The 21,821-nt window shown below is 44.7% G+C and overlaps 1 protein-coding gene across 23 annotated transcripts in view; it reads left to right on the top strand.

Moving 5' to 3' along the window:
• Positions 1–21,821, top strand: part of LOC120542371 (glutamate receptor ionotropic, NMDA 1) — a 75,076-nt gene that overhangs the window by 35,101 nt on the left and 18,154 nt on the right. For 14 of the 23 annotated variants that reach the window (XM_039774779.1, XM_039774782.1, XM_039774783.1 and 11 more), the window contains 8 exons: positions 838–921; positions 6,023–6,170; positions 6,473–6,600; positions 10,517–10,681; positions 10,969–11,087; positions 11,279–11,391; positions 11,771–11,919; positions 17,527–17,684. In XM_039774779.1, coding sequence (XP_039630713.1) covers positions 838–921; positions 6,023–6,170; positions 6,473–6,600; positions 10,517–10,681; positions 10,969–11,087; positions 11,279–11,391; positions 11,771–11,919; positions 17,527–17,684 — 1,064 coding nt within the window. The remainder of the gene's footprint in view (positions 1–837; positions 922–6,022; positions 6,171–6,472; positions 6,601–10,516; positions 10,682–10,968; positions 11,088–11,278; positions 11,392–11,770; positions 11,920–17,526; positions 17,685–21,821) is intronic. The other 9 variants (XM_039774781.1, XM_039774803.1, XM_039774788.1 and 6 more) reach the window with 1 other exon arrangement.

Genomic DNA, 21,821 nt, shown 5'->3' with positions numbered 1-21,821 from the left:
CAGTCTTATCCCCTCAGTCAGGCAGTTTACAGGTTGTACTCTGATGACTTGTATAACCATTCTGGCCAGTTACCAGTATCTCCAGACCCTGGGTGGCTGTTTTAGATGACCTTCATCTTCTCAAATCTTCTATCTCTTCATGCCCTGATTGATTATTTTAGGCAGTAGGTGATATTTTATGATCCTCCTGATTGGCCTTTCTGGGTATTTCTTAGTTTGTTTGGACATTTTGAGTGGTGACCATTTTACAGGGAGGGCCTACTCTCTTAGGAGGTTCTGTGACCCTAATGGATGATGACACTCTGAACACTGGGGTGGGCACCACAATCTCCAGATATGACTGTTTCAGATAACCACTAGTCATTTGAGGTTACCACGGGCCCATTTTCATCTCTTTTTGACATTCTTTGGGGTCATTTAGTTCTTTTTCTTTACCCATGTGGTCTTCTATTACTTTAGTGGGCTCAGTGTCTCTAAAATATTTTATGACCCTTCCTGGTGGTCGCCCATTTTCTTCAGTCTTCATCTGATACTTTTGGGTGGTGATGAGGTCATCTTTTCCAATCTTAATTGGTATCCCCGAGACCCCATATGGCCATCCTGTAGTGGATCATTTGCCTCCTTCGTGAGGTGGTCTTGCTCCTTTGGTGAACCTTCTAGACTTGTAATGACCTACTAATTAACCCTTACCCCTGATCTCAGTGATGTTCCTCCCGTCATTTCCACTGTCTGGTCTGTTGGTTTGGTGACAAACATCACACCTTCATCTCACCATCAAGAACTCCAAGAGCAAACCATCTCAGAGCTGTCTTCCCACTTGTCTATGAAATCCTGCAGGTTTTATTAAATGGTAGGAAGATAATCTGGCCAGGAGGTCAAACCGAGCAGCCACCGGGCTACCAGATGTCAACGAGACTCAAGGTAAGGGGGCTTGAGTGGCCGCAGACTCGGGGGGCCTGAAGGGTTAAGTCAGGGCTTCATGCCAGATTAGTGTCCTACAGCCAATGTAAACCACAACTGGACCACATGATAGTGTCAAGCTGCCATTAAAACTGGTGGAAGGACAGGACCATAATGTCACCTCTCAATGGAACACAAATATAGAGAAGCTCGGCCAGCACTGACCTCCCTCAGTCCAAGCCACCCAAGCTGAAGGGTTTAGTGACCTGCAACCAAGACAGTGCTGGAATCTTGATGGCCATTTTCCATTAAAACACACAGAACATCTAAGGGACCTTAGTGGTCAACCCATAACACAGCATACATAGGGTGACCTGGCGTTTAGTGACCGACCAGCTCACACCCAAATGGCAAGGTGTGAAAGTCTAAACTGTGACATGAGCTCAATTACCTCCACATCCTTCATGTCCAGCAAGCACCTTCTGAAGCATTAAAACCTTAGTAGTCAACTCCCAATATAATTTATATATTAATATATACAGTAGGTAAGATTTAGATAGGGATATAAGTAACAAGCTGGTGAAGTCTGCAGATGATACCAAGATAGGTGGATTGGCAGATAATTGTGGACGATGAAACTGAATGTCATTAAATGTAAAGAATTACACATAGGAAGTAAAAATGTGAGGTCTGAATACACAATGGGGGGTCTAAAAATAGAGAGTCCACCTTATGAGAAGGATTTAGGAGTCATAGTGGACTCCAAGCTACTCCAAGCTTACTCTGAGCAAGCTGGGCTCCACAAATGAAGAGCCATCAAGGGCATCAAGGGTCCTCGCTCTGCAGACTTGCCGGGTGACCCTGCAGCTGAATGGCGCCACTCTGTGGTAAGAGTCACACAGCTCAATGCTCTGTGCTGGCACCCTGCGGAGGTGACTTCGGGGTGTGCCATCGGGGACCTTCTGCCAGACAAAATTTGGCATCGCCCACCTGGCTTATGACTTTTAAAGTAGAAGACCAGGAAAGACTTCATCTTTATGTCTCGCACGGAGCCCAGGCCCTCACCCAATCTGAGACTGGCATTTTGGTCCATCAAAGCGGTGCTTCATTTGTTTCTGGCTTTCGGACGCATTGTTGTGTGTGTTGCACTGCGGTGGGCTGAGATGATCCAGTGGGGGCTGCAGTTCACAACCGGTAGTTGAGTACTACATACCACCGAAATAAGTACGTACATCAGTTTCGGTTAGCGCAGGGAAGCCGCCTATCAAATTTCGTGAAGAAGGGGCCATATGGGGCAGATTGTCAGAGCGAGAGGAGTGCCGCCTCTCGAGCCTTGAAACTCCTTGGCACATCTGGGCTCCACAAATGAAGAGCCATCAAGGGCATTCTTGAAAAGGCATCTAGTGGGCTTTGGATCAGGTGGGCAGAACCTGGGCACAGCCCACTAGCTGGGCACAAACATGTGAGGGTGTCTGGTGATCAACGACCCAAAACACCCAGAGACCCCGGACTCGTCATCGATGATGTGTCCAAGTTGCACCCCAATGTGTAGAACAAAGCCAACAGGGGCGCTGTTGTTGCCATCTTGATTTCCTCGAAACTAAGCTATCAACTTCCTGACAGTGTTCAGAAGCCATTAAGAAGGCTAACAGACTGTCAGGTTATAAAGCCTTGACGTGTGGAGTACAAGTCACAGGAGGTTCTGCTCAACTTTTATAACACACTGGTGAGGCCTCATCTGGAGTCCTGTGTGCAGTTTTGGTCTTCGAGGCTGCAAAAGGACATAGCAGCACTAGAGAATGTCCAGAGAAGAGTGACTAGGCTGATTCAGGGCTACAGGGGTTGAGTTATGAGGAAAGATTCAAAGATCTAAGCCTTTAAAAAGATGAAGAGGAGACAGGAGTGAAGTGAGTGAAATGATGAAGGGAATTAGTCCAGTGGATCAAGATGGTGACTTTAAAATGAGATGAAATCGAAAGTCCACCGTATGGGAAGGAATTAGGAGTCATAGTGGACTCTAAGCTATCAACTTCTCAACAGTGTTCAGAAGCCATTAAGTAGGCTAACAGAATGTCAGGTTATATAGCGCGATCTGTGGAGTACAAGTCACAGGAGGTTCTGCTCAGGCTTTATAACACACTGGTGAGACCTCATCTGGAGTCCTGTGTGCAGTTTTGGTCTCCAGGCTACAAAAAGGACATAGCAGCACCAGAAAATGTCCAGAGAAGAGCGACTAGGCTGATTCAGGGCTACAGGGGATGAGTTAGGAGGAAAGATTAAAAGAGCTGAGCCTTTAGAGTTTAAACAAAAGAAGATTAAGAGGTGACATGATTGAAGTGTTTAAAATTATGAAGGGAATTAGTCCAGTGGATCGAGACTTGTATTTTAAAATGAGTTCATCAAGAACACTGGGGGGAACACAGCTAGAAACTTGTTACGGGTTTTTTAATTTTGCACAAATATTAGGATGTTTTATTCTTTACTCAAAGATAAATAGACACTTGGAATAAGAGGCCAAAGGTTGGGGTGGACAGTAAGACTTTGGGGACTTTCAAAACTTGACTTGATGTTATTTTGGAAGAAATAAGTGGACGGGACTGGCGAGCTTTGTTGGCCTGAATGGCCAGTTCTCGTCTAGAGAGTTTTAATGTTCTAATAACACAGTTAGGAGGCCAAAGCTTTTAGTGACCATACAGCAAACTTAAGTGCCTTGCACCTTGGAAAGGCATTATATCCATCCATTATCCAACCTGCTATATCCTAACTACAGGGTCATGGGGGTCTGCTGGAGCCAATCCCAGCCAACACAGGGCGCAAGGCAGGAAACAAACCCTGGGCAGGGCGCGCACACACACACACAAACACACACATATACACTAGGGACAATTTTTAAAATCGCCAGTCCTCCTAACCTGCATGTCTTTGGGAGGAAACCCACGCAGACACGGGGAGAACATGCAAACTCCACACAGGGAGGACCTGGGAAGCAAAACCTGGTCTCCTAACTGCGAGGCAGCAGCGCTACCCACTGCACCACCGAAGGCACTATATAAATCAAGTTTATTATTATTATTAAACTCATAACCTGGAGGACCTGTTGGCCCACACTCAACATAACACATAATATGAACTCTGGAGTCTTGAAGGACAGTGCATGTTAAAATATGTTTGGCAATAAGAGAACAATAGGGGTCACCTCAGATTACCAAGGGCTTTAGGAACCATCTTGCCAGTCCAACACACACATGTAAACTGTAAAGGTTTAAAGTAAATGCTAACGTTATTCAAAGTTATTGTCTGCTTTTACATGCATTTTAATTACTATTTAATTTAATATTGTTTTTTGTATCAGTATACTGCTGCTGGATTATGTGAATTTCCTCTTGGGATTAATAAAGTATCTATCTATCTATCTATCTATCTATCTATCTATCTATTATATAGTGCCTTTCATATCTATCTATCTATCTATCTATCTATCTATCTATCTATCTATCTATCTATCTATTATATAGTGCCTTTCATATCTATCTATTATATAGTGCCTTTCATATCTATCTATCTATCTATCTATCTATTATATAGTGCCTTTCATATCTATCTATCTATCTATCTATCTATCTATCTATCTATCTATCTATCTATCTAAAGGTCTAAGCCAGGGGTGTCGAACTCCAGTCCTGGAGGGCCAAAGTGGCTGCAGGTTTTCATTCTAACCGTCTTCTTAATTAGTGACCAGTTTTTGATGCTAATTAACTTCTTTAGCCTTAGCTTTAATTAGCCTCGTTCAGGTCCATTAGTTGTTTTTTCCTTCATTAGCAGCTGGACTGTAATGAGACATAAAACAAGCAGGACATGACCAGCTCACCTGCACCCATCAAACAAAATCTGAAAATAAAGATGAAGGTCTCAGTAAGGTTGATCCCTAAGGTTACCAAAACATTTTAGGAGTTCTTAAAAAAACAGAATATCAATAAAAAAAGATTTAATTAACAGTAAGAATCAGCTTGTCATTAATGAACAGGTTGGAGTTTGAAGCCCCAATTTAGCTGGTCATCTGTAGGCTCGTTTCACGTCTCATTTCTGTTTGGCTGTCATTTAATGAAGAAAAGAAACAATTCAGAAGACTTAATCCTGAAAAACAGGGCTATTGAAATAGAGTGAAAAGAAGTTAATTAGCAGTGAAAACTGGTCACTGATTAGGAAAAGGATTAGAAAGAAAACCAGCAGCCACTGCGGTCCTCCAGGCCTGGAGTTTGACACCCGTGGTCTAAGCCATCACAGATCCTTCATCTTAGAACATTTTCGAACACTCTAGACGAGAACAGGCCATTCAGCCCAAGAAAGCTCGCCAGTTCTCTCCACACCACATCAAGTCGAGTTTTGAAAGTCCCTAAAGTCCTCCTGTCTACCACACTACTTGGTCGCTTATTCCAAGTGTCTATCGTTGTTTCTGTAAATAATAACTTCCTAATGTTTGTGTGAAATTTCCCCTTCACAAGTTTCCAGCTGTGTCCCCCCTGTGTTCCTGATGAACTCATTTTAAAGTCACCGTCTCGATCCACTGGACTAATTCTCTTCATCATTTTAAACACTTCTGTCATGTCCCTTCAAAACATGCAAGTCTTACTGGTCAGTTCCCAGTATAACACATATGTGAGGTCCTGGACTTTAGTGACCATACATCAGACTCCTAACCTGATGGGAGATCACAGCAAACACCACACCTGCTGTGAACTCCAGAGCCTTGATGGCCACGGAGAGCCATGACAACAGCAGGGATGACATCCCAATACGGCCCAGTTAGGACGTCCAGGCCTTTGCTGACCGCTTCTCACATTTCGAATATCTACATGCTGTGTAACACATGCACAGGCCGTGTGGCCTTCATGTCCTTCTGTGTGACATCTCTAAGGTCCAGTTCGGTCACGTGGCTGCCGCCCGCGCACTTTTTCTTTTCCCTACCCAACACAACTTAAAGATGACCGCAGACTCCTTTAGAAAGCTGAGATCTCCTTTGACCTGTTGATGTGCTGATGGATTCATGAAGATGGCCATTCGGTCAGCAGGTCCAGCCAATGAATTATTGAGGCAATGCGCCCTTCCTTTCTTCTTCTTCCAGATTGTGACGATACACCAGGAGCCGTTTGTCTACGTGAAGCCGACCCTCCTGGATGGGACGTGCAAAGAGGAGTTCACAGTAAACGGAGACTTAATTAAAAAGGTGATCTGCACGGGCCCCAATGAGACCATCCCAGGTAACAAAACAGGGACGTTTATGAAGATTGTGTGCCTCTTACGGTGTGGAAGAAGGAGCCGCCACGCTTTCCTGGCTCCTGTCGACCCCTGTCTCTCTTCCATCTTCTTGCATGCACGCTCCCATGCTCCCACCACAGCCTCTCTCTCTCGTTCTCTCTCTCTCTCAAGCCCCCTTTCCCTCTCTTTTGGCTTTCATGCACATGTGTTTTCTTGAACATGCATACATGCATACATACTCACTTACATGCATCCAGCTTACTGGGCGACGTCCCGTGACGAATATTAAGAAGTGTCTCTGCTGTTTGGATTATAGGTCGCCCCATTGTGCCGCAGTGTTGCTATGGATTCTGCATTGACCTCCTCATCAAGCTGGCCAAGTCCATGAACTTCACCTACGAGGTCCACCTGGTTGCGGATGGCAAGTTTGGAACTCAGGAGCGGGTGAGTCCCGGGCATTTTCTGGATTCACTGTCAGTGGTGTAGGGAAGGAGAAAAGGGGTCTTGGGGCTTGGGGGGACCTTCTGTTCATTTAATTGAGCCCCAGTGCAACCAAACATTTCCTTCCATAAGGAAGCTTTAGGTCACGTGGAGAAACTAACAGGGCCTCATGCCACCCCAGTATCAAAAATCCTTAGGTTTGCCAATCTGTTCACTCTGAGGGTATCTGGGTAACAGACACTGGCACCATTACTTAAATTGAAACATTACAGAAGAGCTGTATGGGCACTCAAAAGGCGACGCTAATTTGGGCAGAGAAGAACCAAAGTCCAAAAAAATTTAAAGGAAGTGAGGAGAGAATACGTTTTGAGTAAAAGGAGACCCAGAAAAGGTAAACAGTGGCCTAGTAATGAATCTGAATGGAATAAGGAACGGATCAGGAGTACATGGAGATCCAAAAGGACCAAATAAAATGGGGACACGTGATTGAAAATCAAGGCTGGCAAATTCAGGAACGGCTTAGGAGTAAGTGGGGATTGTGGACGTTAGGTGGCACTGTTGCCCCTTAAACCCAACAGACAGACAGGCAGGACACCAGTTAAGAGCACCAAGCAGGTTTCTTCTATCATGAGTGCCCCTAAGCACCACAGCCACAAATAACAGGCAAACATTACAATTATCACAATTCTCAAGCAAGCTTCGTCCACCTCCACCCGACTCCTTTTTAAAATGTCCGACCTGGAAGTACTTCCACTTGCCAGCACTTCCGGGTCAGATGGAGAACTTGAGTTTCTTTCAGACTGGAAGTACTTTCTGGATTTCCGTCCTCATGACTCACTGCAACAACAACAACAACAACATTTATTTCTATAGCACATTTTCATACAAACAGCAGCTCAAAGTGCTTTACATAATGAAGAACAGAAAAATAAAAGACACAATAAGAAAAGAGAATAAGTTAAAACATAGAATAAGAGTAAGGTCCGATGGCCAGGGTGGACAGAAAAAAAAAAAACTCCAGAAGACTGGAGAAAAAAATGAAATCTGCAGGGGGTCCAGACGACTGAGACCACCCAGTCCAAGTATGACTCTCCAGGTCCTTCCACAGCACCCAACAGGGCTGAGGTACCGAACTCCAAGACCCAGGATACCCCGTGGGAATCTGGGGCACTGCTACTCTCCAGGGGTGCTGCCATCTAGAGAAACTCGTGGGCCACACATAAATGAATCGACTTTTTGAAACTTCTTTAGTATGCTGGGGAATCGCCATGTTGTTGTTTTTTTATATTTTATGATGAAAGTCGCTATTCTACTAACTGACTGAATAAATTCATTTATGTGCGGCCCAAGATTTTATTTAGTCACATGTAACCATGAAAATTGTGGTTAAAGAAAAATCTCTTTTTTTCCTTTCTAGTTCATTTATAAAGAAAGTAAATGAAATAATTTTACTTAAAAAAAAGATTTTTTTTAAAATATTTCCTTTCTAGTGCATTTATAAGGAAAGTAAATAAAATCGTTTAATTTTTTTTAATAATCATTTTTTTAAATTATGTTTTCTTTTCTAGTGCATTTATAAAGAAAGAAAATAAAATTGTTTTACTTTAAAATATATATATATATATATAGTTTAAATGTATTTTTCCTTTCTATTGCATTTAAAGGGAAAGTAAATAAAATTGTGTAATTTCATTTTTTTAAATATTTTTTTAAATTATGTTTTCGTTTCTAGTGTGTTTATGAAGAAAGTAAATAAAATCGTTTTACTTTAAAAAAAAATTTTGATATATTTCTTAAATGTATTTTTTCCTGGGTGGCACGGTGGCCCAGTAAGGAGACCTTTCTGGGTTCGTTTCCCAGGTCCTCCCTGTGTGGAGTTTCCATGCTCTCCCCGTGTCCGCGTGGGTTTCCTCCCACAGTCCAAAGACATGCAGGTCAGGTACATTGGCGGTCTTAAATTGTCCCAAATGTGTGAGTGGGTGTGTGTTGAGTGTGGGGGTGTGTGTGTGCCCTGCGGTGGGCTGGCATTCTGCCCGGGGTTTGTTTCCTGCCTTGCGCCCTTTGTTGGCTGGGATTGGCTCCAGCAGACCCCCGTGACCTTGTAGTTAGGATGTAGCGCATTGGAGGATGGATGGATTTTTTCCTTCCTTGTGCATTTGTAAGGAAAGTAAATAAAATTATTTTACTTAAAGAAAAAAAATTATATATTTTTTTTTATATTTTTTTCCCTTTTTAGTGCATTTATAAGGAAAGTAAATAAAATCATTTTACTTAAAAAAAATATATTTTTTAATTATATTTTTTCCTTTCTAGTGCCTTGATAAGAACATTAAATAAAATAATTTTCCTTTAAAAAATATTTTGTATATTTTTTTTAGTTATTTTTCCTTGCTAGTACATTTGTAAGGATAGTAAATAAAATTATTTTACTTAAAGAAAAAAAAATATATAATTTTTAAATTATTTTTTCCCTTTCTAGTGCGTTTATAAGGAAAGTAAATAAAATAATTTAAATTTTTATTTTTTTAATTATGTTTTCTTTTCTAATAATTTTTTTCTATAATTTTTTATCCTTGCTAGTACATTTATAAGGATTACTTAAAAAATATATTTTTTTTATCATTTTTTTCCTTCCTTGTGCATTTATAAGGAAAGTAAATAAAATAATTTTACTTAAAAAATATATATATATTTTAATTATTTTTTTCCTTTCTAGTGCCTTGATAAGAAAAGTAAATAAAATAATTTTCCTTTAAAAACATTTTGTATATTTTTTTAGTTATTTTTTCCTTGCTAGTACATTTGTAAGGAAAGTAAATACAATTATTTTACTTAAAGAAAAAAAATTATATAATTTTTAAATTATTGTTCCCCTTTTTAGTGCATTTATAAGGAAAGTAAATCAAATCGTTTGACTTTAAAACATTTTTTTATACTTGTAGTTTTTTTGGTCTCTATTTTCCTGTTCAGGCTCTTATGTGATTAGCGCTCAGTCGCTGTGACAAAAAAAATATCGACGACCGAACGGCCATTTTGCGCCAGTGCTGCTCCTCGGCTACTCCTTCGTAAGACTAAACGAGTAAAGTCGGCGTGCGTGTTGATCGACTCACTGGAGGGGCAAGTGGGGGGGCAGTCCGCTGCGTCTGTCACTCGTGTGCTCCGATACCTCACTATATTCTGTCTCCGTCATTGTTGTGTGTGCGTTAATTGGAATCACATAACTATTGATGAAGGCAAAATTTGTTATGTAATTGCATCGGTTTTGACGGATTATTGTCTCGTCATCAATACTGAACGTGTATGCAAAATTTGAAGACGTTCGCTTCACCAAAAGTGGGATTTAAATCAATTGCAAGATTTGACCCAGACAGACAGACAGACAGAGGAGTCACGTTAAATATAATTGTTTAAAAAATGGGGGAAAGAGTAGTCAAAAATAAGATGTGTAAGTTAAGGAAAGGCGTGAGGAGTAAGAGCAGACCCCAGAGGGGAAGGGAAAGACAAAGTCAGATCAAAACAGAGTCTGCTAAACTAAGGATTGGGTCAGGAATGAGTAAATCCGAAAGGGTAACTCATGCATACCCACCGCCCTGGGCACACTGAGATGTTCATATCAGTCTGACCTTCACATCTTTGGTAGGTAAGAGGAAAACTGGAGAAAGACCCTCCAGGAACAGGTAGGACATCCAACCTCCACGCAGGTGGAGAGCTCTGAAGTTGCGTGGCAGCGGTGTGAACCTCTGAGCCACTGTGCCAATCAAACATTCTTATAGTTACTTCAGGGGAGTTTGGCTTTTATTATCTGTGACCATTACAGGCAGACACAGAAGACCACCTGAGTGGCTCTGGTGTGCAGCAGAAGTGTGACTCTGTCTCTCACCCACAACGTTGGCACCAAACGTCTGTCCTTTCATTGCAGGTGAACAACAGCAACAAGAAGGAGTGGAATGGCATGATGGGAGAGCTGCTTAGCGGCCTGGCCGACATGATAGTGGCCCCTCTGACCATCAACAACGAGCGAGCCCAGTACATCGAGTTCTCCAAGCCTTTCAAGTATCAGGGGCTGACCATTCTGGTGAAGAAGGTACCTGTGCTGTCCAGGGTGCTAAATGGGCAGTAAGTGTGTAAGGGGTGGTGATGGGCACTGATGGCCTGGCGTTCATGCAGCCAGTCCTTTGGGGTCTTCATTGGCTCTGCCACTCGCTTCTCAAACGTCCCACTGCCACCTCTTGTGTCTTTGGTCACTTTCTCATATATGTTGGCCATTAGTGACGTCCTTCCTTGACACCACTGCAGACGCCTGCCTGGCGGGATGGTGGCTCCAGTGTCCTGCTGATTCTTTCTGCTCTTATCGTCTTCTCTCCCTCCCAGGAAATTCCTCGCAGCACCCTGGACTCGTTCATGCAGCCCTTCCAGAGCACCCTCTGGCTGCTGGTGGGGCTCTCTGTGCATGTGGTGGCGGTGATGCTTTATCTCTTAGACCGCTTCAGGTGAGTCCGGGGACAGCAGAGGCGCACCTGTCTGTGCCCTCCTGTTCTCTTGGGTGCATCTCGGGAGACGTTTCAGGATTGTTCAGTCTCGGCACGTCGATCTCGCCGCCTGGATGCGGATGTCTGGGACTCACATTCTAGAGGGTGTGATGTTGTGCTGCAGCCATATTTGTTTGTTTGATCTCTTTTAGTCCGTTTGGGCGGTTCAAAGTGAACAGTGAAGAGGAGGAGGAGGACGCCCTGACTCTGTCTTCAGCCATGTGGTTCTCATGGGGTGTCCTGCTTAACTCTGGGATTGGCGAAGGTAAAGGCCTTGTGCCCCATTGGGTATACTGTGGGTGGTACCCATCTTAAAAATCAGTAGACACCCTCCGGAGATGCCACTAGGTATCACCTCAAGGATGGCACAACTGCTGGGTCTGTCAGTGAAGACGCTGTGAGGACCCCGAGTGTGCTGGCGATGATGTAGTGTGGTCTCTTTATCCTGGTGTCTGTGGTTCAGCCCGTATTGTGGGGTCTTCAGGGTGGGTATGCTGTCCATGAAGCCTGTGCAGCACCTATGTTTCATGGTCCATGTTGTCTCTTCTCTCTTCCCCTCACCATCCATATTCATTACTTTTTCCATTTTATGTCCAGGCTGTGTCTCCTTAACAGATGCCGCCCTCTTCCTCTTTTGTTAACAGGAGCCCCTCGTAGCTTCTCGGCCAGGATCCTTGGAATGGTTTGGGCTGGGTTTGCCATGATCATTGTAGCTTCCTACACTGCCAACCTGGCTGCCTTCCTGGTGTTGGACAGGCCGGAGGAACGGATCACTGGCATCAATGACCCACGGGTAGGTGTTGACTTGACTGTCCCCTGCTGGCTTCACTATGCGATCTCTTATTTACTGTTTATACTTGCGCGCGTACGTGGGGGCTCGTTTATACTTCACATTCAGAACGTGTACGCGCACGCAACATGGCTGCCGCGCGTTCCCAGCGTTCCTTTGATGCGTCCTTCCAGCAGGCACAGACATAGAATTACTAGACGCCACATGCCCAGCAGCATCGTACGTCAACGTCGCCGCCATATTGCGAGTGGCACTGCTGTGGAGTGAGGTGATGAATAATGTGCTGCTTGGGATTACAAACCTCTGGGCGCTCCAAAGCAGATCCCGAGGGATTACATTTCATAGGTACGGCTGAACAATTGTTTTGGTTATATTTGGCCATTAGAAAATCCCATTTTATAATCTTAGCACTCAAGGTCACCTTACAATAAAATTAAACAACATTAGTAGCCGAAAATTAAAACAAGAGAATGATAAATCACAACGCAATAATTAGCAAACAAAGATAGCTGGCAGTAACAGTGCAGAATTCACAATTGGTATGCCAGTTTAAAAAGATTAGTTTAGAGGGCAGTTTTAAAATGTCTTATTGAACCGAGCTGACGGATATGAGAGGGAAGAGAATTCCCGAGTTTTGGAGCACCAGGAGAGACGCTCGAGCGCCCATAGCATTGAGTCTGACGTGTGGGACAGAAAGACGAGCTTGAGAGGAGGATCTGAGTGAGGAGAGGAGTGCCAGCCTGGAGGAGATCAGTGAGGTTGTGGAGAGCTTGAAATGTTCAGAGCGGGATTGTGTGTCGTATTCAGTAGTGAAGTTGAGAGAGAATCGGTGTGATGTGTTCAGTGGATTTAGAAAAGCAAGTTAGTATCCTGGCAGCGGAATTTTGAAGACGTCGTAAGCGATGGATACGTGTTTGTGGGATGCCAGATAGAACAGCATTACAGTAATCTACACGTGAGGTGACTCGGGCATTAACCGATACTTCAGTACTGTGCTGTGTAAGAACAGGACGGAGTCTAGAAATGTTTCGGAGGTGGAAGAAGGCAGTCTGAGAAATGTTACTTATATGGGAGGAATTATTTAACAATAATAATAATTATTATTTAATAATTGCCATTATTAGTGTATAAATGTTTATAAATAATTGCATATAAATGATTCGCCAAAATCTCTTGTATGTAAACGATACTGTTTTCAACGTAATTGTTTTTTCCATCAGAAAACCCGGTTTCCACGTCTACCACCTGTATTAGTTTCAGTGGCACCTTTCCATCTCTCAACAGGGCGGACGCGCTGACGTATCGTGTCGACCGGGCAACACAGTGAATGCGGCGTCTATCAATATACGGTCTGTCTGTGCTGGCAGGTCCTCAGAAATGTACGCGTGCGCAAGTTGCAGTCCCGGCTAGCAGTGTGGTAAAAGTCGGAATGTGACGTCAGAGGCTCTGTTTACTATCTACACGTGACAGAAAGCCGCTTTGCAGATCGAGGTGCGCGCGTCGATGTTTAATGAATGGCTGGATGTGGTGAAGCAAAATTCCGACATACAAATGCATTCGTGGTGCTTTGATATTCAAGCATCGCATATTCCCGATCGTAATGACACGATACATTCTAAAAGTCTCACATAATAATAATAATAATCTTTACATTTGTATAGCGCTTTTCTCACTACTCTTCGTATATAGCATCTTCTGTGCCGTCACCTTCACACAGTCGCTCGGGACGGGGCGGTGCTTCAATTTGCCGCCCTCCAACATATCTGAATATGATTTAAACAGTAAATTAAAATGACGTATAAGGGAAAAATTACGATACATTTTGCATAGATTTATTCATATATAGAGAAACAACGATACATTTTCATATATACTTATTTATAAGCATCAACTAGACAAGTATAGACGCCCTGATAAGCCGTGTTCTAATTACTAGTTTAATATAATTACACCGCGAAAACCAGAACCAGTGTAGAGTATAAGTGGTAGGTGGGGATGAGCAAGAACGCATTCGGATTGATAACGAAATTAAATTATAAATTGTATATTAGTTGTTTATCTTCCTAGAAATTATTATCGGTGTAATGTTAATGTTTATTTTTGTTATTGCCTCATAAATTTCAGCTGGTGTGTTTCGATGCTGTTACAGAAGGACAGTCAGATTTTTTTTTTAAAAAGTATTTGTGGATAAAAAACAGAGAATTTAACTTTTTTCATTCATGAGTGATATTTTTCCAAACCCTGAATTGTTCTGAGCCTTTTGGCTAATAATTTCGCCCCCAAAATTGTGCCGCCCAGGGCGGACCGCACTGTAGCCACGCTACTGCCTTCACAACAGCATCAGAATCCTGCGTGTTTGAGACAGACAAAAAAAATAAATAAAAAAAATAAGGACATGGTGAAAAGGTGTGTGTTGTGATTAAAGTGGAAACGTCGACTTAAATCTCGAGATGTCCACTTTAATCCCATAGTTTACTTTATCATTCAAGCAGACCGTCGTAAACGTCATCTTAAAACCGACCCAGTTGTTAGTCGCTACGAGCTTCTGGGGCTTCCTCTGGACCTGACAGCAGCAATAGACCACCACGCCGAGCACGTGACATTTATGATATCCCAACTCTCTGCACATTTACAATCCTTAGATTTATACTTGAGATCACTTTCAGGATGAAATGCATTAAAGTATGGATGTTACATTGTACAGAAAAGTCGTCAAGTTCATTTAAATAAGGAATACTGATAATAATTACACATGTTGTGCTGGTAGCGCTGCTGCTGCTGCCTCGCAGGGAGTCCCGTCCCTGGTGCTCCCTGCCTGCAGTTTGCATGTTTTCCTGGTGGGTTTCCACAGTGGGCTCCGGTTTCCTTCCAAAGACATGAAGGTTTGGGGATTTGGTGACGCTAAAATGACGGATCACTCACTCCAGCCACCATAAAAAAACCTCCCACTGTTCCACTCCATCTGAACTGGTGTGGTGCTGAGGTGTCCCCCACTGCATGGCTGCACTCGGGTCCTAATCTGGATCCTGAGTTGGTATGTCGTGTGGTGTGGTTGTGGTGTGGTCAGTGCATGCTCTTAACCTCCTCCTTATGATGAGCTGATGCCCCATCCGGGGATTGTTTCTGCCTCACACCCAATGCTTGCAGGAATGGGCGCATCCCTGGATTGATGGATTTAATCAATAAACATCCTTTTCAGAGATATCACTGCAAGGTGTCCTCGGAATTTAACGGGTGTCTCAGGCAATTCACAACACAGTGAAGCTGAACGTTTTCTCGCCGGGATGATACCTCGCACTGCCACCTGGTGGACTCTTCCAGATTTACGTAAAGTACGCGCACAGAATAAACAGTACAGCGCTAGAGTATTAGGAGCGTCCGCCGGATCACACGTCACATCACGTCACGTGAAGTACGCCAAGTACTTATGCACATAGGCATATATAGATAGACGCCGCATTCACTCTGTGGCCCAGTCGACACGATACGTCAGCACGTCCGCCATATTGAGAGTGGCAAAAGTGCCATATAAACTAATACAGGTAGACATGGAAACCAAATGTTCTGATGAAAAAAACATCCATCCATTTTCCAACCCGCTGAATCTGAACACAGGGGTCTGCTGGAGCCAATCCCAGCCAACACAGGGCACAAGGCAGGAACCAATCCTGGGCAGGGTGCCAACCCACTGCAGGACACACATAAACACCCAAACACCAAGCCCAATTTAGAATCACCTAACCTGCATGTCTTTGGACCATGTGAGGAAACTGACGCAGACACGGTGAGAACATGCAAGCCCCATGCAGGGAGGATTGCGGAAGTGAACCCGGGTCTCCTAACTGTAAGGCAGCAGCGCTACCACTGCGCCACCATGCAGAAGAAGAAGAAGAAGAAGAAGAAAAGGAAGAAGGAAGAAGATCCAGATCCAGTCCTTCAATGACCTCTTGGGCACAGCCATCAGCAGTGTGTGACTCTTCCTATGAAGTCAGTAGACAGAGTGAGAGAGCACGGGTCATGAATTCACTGGAAAAGGGTGTGTGGCGTTCCCGATATCAGCAAAAGGGCGAAGGTCCAAGTCTTTAGAGTCCTGGTGCTACCTGTGTGTCACACATGGACGCTAACCACTGACCAGAGATGAAGACTGGACTCCTTTGGCACTATGTGTCTCTTTAGAGAATCCTTGGGTCCCACTGGTTTGACTTTGTGTTGCTCATGGAGTCCCGGATGAGGCACATGACCTGCATTGTGAGGGAGCGTCACTTACGGCACTACAGCCATGTGGCGCGTTTCCCCAAGGGTGACCCGGCTTGTAAGATCCTCATTGTTGAGGACCCGAGTGGCTGGACCAGGCCAAGGGGTCGCCCACGTAACATCTGGCTGCAGCAGATGGAGGGTCATTTCTGGATGGACTGGACTGCGTGACTGTCAGTGGGGTTACCGACTGGGACCCCGAGTTGTTTCACCGTGTAGTGGGTGCGGCAGCTTGCTGTACCAGTGCAGGCTCCCCAACTTGACTTGACTTGAATTATTATTATTATTATTATTATTAAATAATTCCTCCCATATAAGTCACATTTCTCGGACTGCCTTCTTCCATCTCCGAAACATTTCTAGACTTCGTCCTGTTCTTACGCAACACAGGACTGAAGTATCGCTTAACGCCCGAGTCACCTCACGTTTAGCCAAGACGTTGTTTGGAGGCTCACTTGAGCACATAAATGCGTAGCTTTGCTAGCTTAGCCTGGCGTCGCTAAAGTTAAGATAATAAAACGGGACTTTCTAATGACCAAATATAACCAAAGAAATTGTTCAGCCGTACCTATGAAATGTAATCCCCCGGGATCTGCTTTGGAGCGTCCGGCGGTTTGTAATCCCAAGCAGCACATTATTCATCACCTCACTCCACAGCAGTGCCACTCGCAATATGGCGGCGACGATGACGTACGAGGCGTCTAGTAATCCTGTCTATGCTCATGCGGAGCAGCACTTATCCTAGCTAGTAATCCTGTTTTCTTACCTCTCTGTTGCTTCCTCTCCGTATGCCGTCTGCGTTGCCTTCTTCCAAGGGCAGGAGTCAGCGTAAGTCCCAGTGATCTGAGAATCTCCTGCGGTATCACTTCTGTGTTTTAATGATTATCTGTGCTGTCAGAGCCGATCTGTAGAAGCTTTTGGCGACTGTAGTTGATGCTCAGTGAAAGTCTGAAATATTAAGAAGGTTATTAGCAGAAAGAGCGCCTAATCGGAGAATGTGAAGCTGCAGCGTCTGTGTGCGCTGCCAGTCTTTCTCACAAAAAGAAGAAGATGGCATGGAACAGCAAATGTGCTGCCACAGAGCTTACCGGCCATTGTGTTCTAATCAGTCCACACAGCAGCCAACTGTCCAGCTGGCCTGGCACCGAGTCACGTGGACAGACTGTCATTGTGTCATCTGCCCTGTGCGGTTCTATTTCCCTTCGTGTCACTGCCAGCTCACCTGCATGGTTCACAGGCTGATTGATGCCAGGGTATTTTCTGCCCGTTGGCTTTGATCAGGCACACCTAACCCGCCGCCCTGTTGGACTGGCTGCTGGATGAGCTCACCCATCTTTTGACCTTTTTCTGTTTCAGCTTCGCAATCCATCCGACAAGTTCATCTATGCCACGGTCAAGCAGAGTTCAGTGGACATCTACTTCCGGCGGCAGGTCGAGCTCAGCACCATGTACCGGCACATGGAGAAGCACAACTATGAGAGCGCAGCAGAAGCCATCCAGGCCGTGCGGGACAAGTGAGTAAAACTCCGAGCTGGAAATCCTGTGGCACCCGACTCGAGGTTAAGTGGCGTGGGACTAAATTTAAGAGAAATGAATAAACACGGATGGTTAGGCTTTACTTGTGTGGGCAGAGAGTGCGGATGAACCTCCAAGGAAATGTTTGGCAAACAGATATAGTGCCCTCCACTCTTATTGGCACCCCTAGTAAAAATGAATAAGAAGGGTTAGAAATTAAATCCACCGTGTTTGCAGAAGACACGTCATCTTGCGCTGCCAAAAAAACGAGAAACGTCTGACTTTTAATTGACACAGGTTGAAAAACAAAGCCCTCATCAAGAAATGAAAAATTTTAACAAAAACACATGTGCCACAATTGTTGGCACCCTTGGAACTGCAGCAGGATTCCCTTTTAAACTGGACGTTGTTAAGCTGATTGGAGTGTTTGGGAACTTTAAAGGCTGAAATCAATGACTTCTTGATTTTTGTCAACTGACCACTGGCACTACCAACATATTCTCACCCAGAGAAGTGCCACCCACTGGATATTTTCCTTTTTATCAGACCCTCTTCTGTAAAGCCTTGAGATGGTTGTGGGTGGAAATCCCAGCAAATCAGCAGTTTGTGAAATCCTCAGAGCAGCCCATCTGGCAACACCAACCACGCCATCAGTTCAAAGTCACTTCAGGCCCCTTTCCTCGCCAATTCTGTTGCTCGGTTTGCACCTCAGCAGGTGGTCTTGTCGTGGTCTACAGGCCGAAATGCATGAGTTGCTGATTGGCTAATGAGATATTTGCGTTAAAAAGCAGTTGAACAGGTGTACCTAATAAAGTGGCCGGTGGGTGAAAATACGAGGTGTGTCTATTACATAACGAGACTGATTAAATAACTCACCTTTATTTATATGTATTACAAATTTAATGCTTGTCCCCTTCAATATAGGTACATAGGTAGATATGAAAGGCACTATATAATTCATATAGATAGATAGATAGATATGAAAGGCACTATATAATTCATATAGATAGATAGATAGATATGAAAGGCACTATATAATCTATCTATCTATCTATCTATCTATCTATCTATCTATCTATCTATCTATCTATCTATCTATCTATCTATCTATCTATCTATCTATCTATCTATCTATCTATCTATCTATCTATCTATCTACCTATCTAGTGTGGAGTCTCCTCAGTCTGTCAGTCTGTCTGAAGCTGCTCCTCTGTCTGGAGATGATCCTGTTCAGTGGATGCAGTAGATTTTTCATGATTGACAGGAGTCTGCTCAGTGCCCGTCGCTCTGCCACGGATGTCAAACTGTCCAGCTCTGTGCCTACAGTAGAGCCTGCCTTCCTCACCAGTCTGTCCCTCATCTTTATGCTGCCTCCCCAGCACACCACTGTGTAGAAGAGGGCGCTTGCCACAATCGTCTGATAGAACATCTGCAGTATCTTATTGCAGTATAGTCGGCTCTGTCCCATATTCTCCCCATTTGCACTAATATATTGCTGCAGTCTTGTTATCCACTGGTCGAAGGCGTGGAGCAAATCAATTTCTGTCAGCTGTTTTAACACACTGCGGTGGGCTGGCGCCCTGCCCAGGGTTTGTTTCCTGCCTTGTGCCCTGTGTTGGTTGGGATTGGCTCCAGCAGACCCCCGTGTCCCTGTAGTTAGGATATAGCAGGCTGGATAATGGATGGATGGATGTTTTTACACATCCGCTGTTTTCTCCTTTACAGCATCAACTGACTCAAAACGTGTCCCTTTAAGCACTGATTTAATTTTTGGGAAAAGATTAAAGTCGCACAGAGCTAAATCAGGCAAATATGGAGGATGTTCAAGTGTAGTAATGTGCTTGTTGGTCAAAAACTGCTTTACAGAAAGTGTTGCGTGCGCAGGCGCATTGTCGTGGTGAAGAATGAAACCATTTTTCCCACAGTTGCGGCCGTTGTTTTCTGACTTTTTCCTCTCATCTTTATCAAAACTTCCTTAAAATGGTGCTGGTTAACCGTTGTGCCTTCTGGAACCCATTCTTCCAAAACGACACCCTTGATATCGAGAAGCACAACGAGCATGGCTTTGAACTTGGACTCGCTTTGACTCGCTTTTCTCATTCTTGGTCCAGGGCGTTCATCACCGTCGTCATTCTCACGTCCCCCGCTGAATCTTTTGTGCCACTCAAACACACGCGCACGAGACGGGCAGTCATTCCCATAAGCTGTCGTGAGCATTTGAAAACATGCTGTTGGTGTTTCGTGTAATTTTCCTAAAAATTTCAAATTGACACGTTGTTCAACTTTTAAACTTTTTTTCAAGGGTGACACGGTGGCGCAGTGGGTAGCGCTGCTACCTGACAGACCTGGGTTTGCTTCCTGGGTCCTCCCTGCGTGGAGTTTGCTTGTTCTCCCCGTATTTCCTCCTACAGTCCAAGGTCATGCAGGTGAGGTGCATTGGCGATTCTAAATGTGTGGGTGTGCCCTGCGGTGGGCTGGTGCCCTGCCCGGGGTTTGTTTCCTGCCTTGTGCCCTGGGATTGGCTCCAGCAGACCCCCGTGATCCTGTAGTTAGGATATAGAGGGTTAGATGGATGGATGGATGGATTTTTTTTCAGCACACTACAGAAAACACAACCAAACTAAATGGCGACTCACAATCAACTGAACGTCATAAGAGTGTTTCTGCTTGTCATGCAGGTTCCGACATGTTCGAGGTCACCACGCGTGCAGTTATAACCGGTTCTGACTGCTTTGTTTAGCTGGTGTCAATCACGGTCTCGTTGTTTAATAGACACACCTCGTAAAAAATGAAAGGAATGTTTTGAAAAGACCTCACATCTCCGTGGGCAGAATAATCCTGTTGGCTGTCCCTACTGCTATGGACTGGTATGGAGATGTGTGAGGAACGAAAGGATGGAAATGAAGATGATCAACCGACGGAGGAACACCCCGAAAATCAAAGGGAAAAAAGGAGGCAGCGGCAGGCAGGCAGGCGAGTCCATTTGGCCAACTCCAAATGATACTCGGTAGTTGGTATGCCAACACGTACCTGTATGTCCAACTGAGACAATGGATGTCCTGGGGGATCTCCTCCCAGATCTGGAGCAGGGCATCACTGAGCTCCTGGACAGTCTGAGGCGTCAGATGTTCCACCCAGAGGTGTTCTATTGGATCGAGGTCAGGCGAGTGAGCGTTGGGGACCACTCAATGGTATCAGTTCCTTCATCCTCTCGCCACATGAGGCCGGGCATTGTCGTGCACCAGGAGGAACCAGCATAAGGATTTCATCCCGATACCTAATGGCAGTTTTGCGGTGCCGTTGTCTAGCTTGTAGAGGTCTGTGCGTCTGTCCCTCCATGGATATTAAAGACCATCATTGACCCAACACCAAACCAGTCATGCTGAACAATGTGACAGGCAGCATAATGTTGTCCATGGCTTCTCCAGACCCTTTCACGTCTGTCACATGTGCTCAGGGTGAACCTGCTCTCATCTGTGAAAAGCACAGGGCACCAGTGGTGCATCTGCCAATTCTGGTATTCTATGGCGAATGCCAATCGAGCTCCACGGTGCCCACTAGAGGCCCTCAGCTCACCCTCATGAAGTCCGTTTCTGATTGTTTGTTTGCTCAGAGACGTTCACACCAGTGGCCTGCCTGCCTGTTGGAGGTCATTTTGTAGGCTCTGCCAGTGCTCATCCTGTTCCTCTGGTGGGTCCTGCTGATGGTTTAAGGACCTTCTATGAGGGGCCCTGTCCAGCTCTCCTAGAGGAACTGCCATTCTCCTGGAATCTCCTCCATGCCCTTGAGACTGTGCTGGGAGACAAAGCAAAGCTTCTGGCAATGGGAGGCACGTATTGATGTGTCATCCTGGAGAAGTTGGACTACCTGTGCCACCTCTGTAGGTCCAGGTATGGCCTTGTGCTACCAGTAGTGACACTGACCGTAGCCAAATGCAAAACGAGTGACAAAACAGATGAGGAGAGAAAAATGTCAGTGGCCTCCCTCCACCTGTTAAACCATTTATTCCTGTTTGGGGGGTCTTCTCTCTTATTGTGACCCCTCTAGTGCACTGATGAACGAGCCCCTCTGCTACTTCACTGAGCAGATCAACAGCCCACAGGTGTCACTGACTTGATGCGATATTCAGATTCAAA

This window comes from Polypterus senegalus, chromosome 13, assembly GCF_016835505.1.
Source record: "Polypterus senegalus isolate Bchr_013 chromosome 13, ASM1683550v1, whole genome shotgun sequence".
NCBI classification, from domain to species: Eukaryota; Metazoa; Chordata; class Cladistia; order Polypteriformes; family Polypteridae; genus Polypterus; species Polypterus senegalus.
Note: the sequence above shows the minus strand (reverse complement) of the source record. Positions and strands in the feature narration are given on the sequence as shown.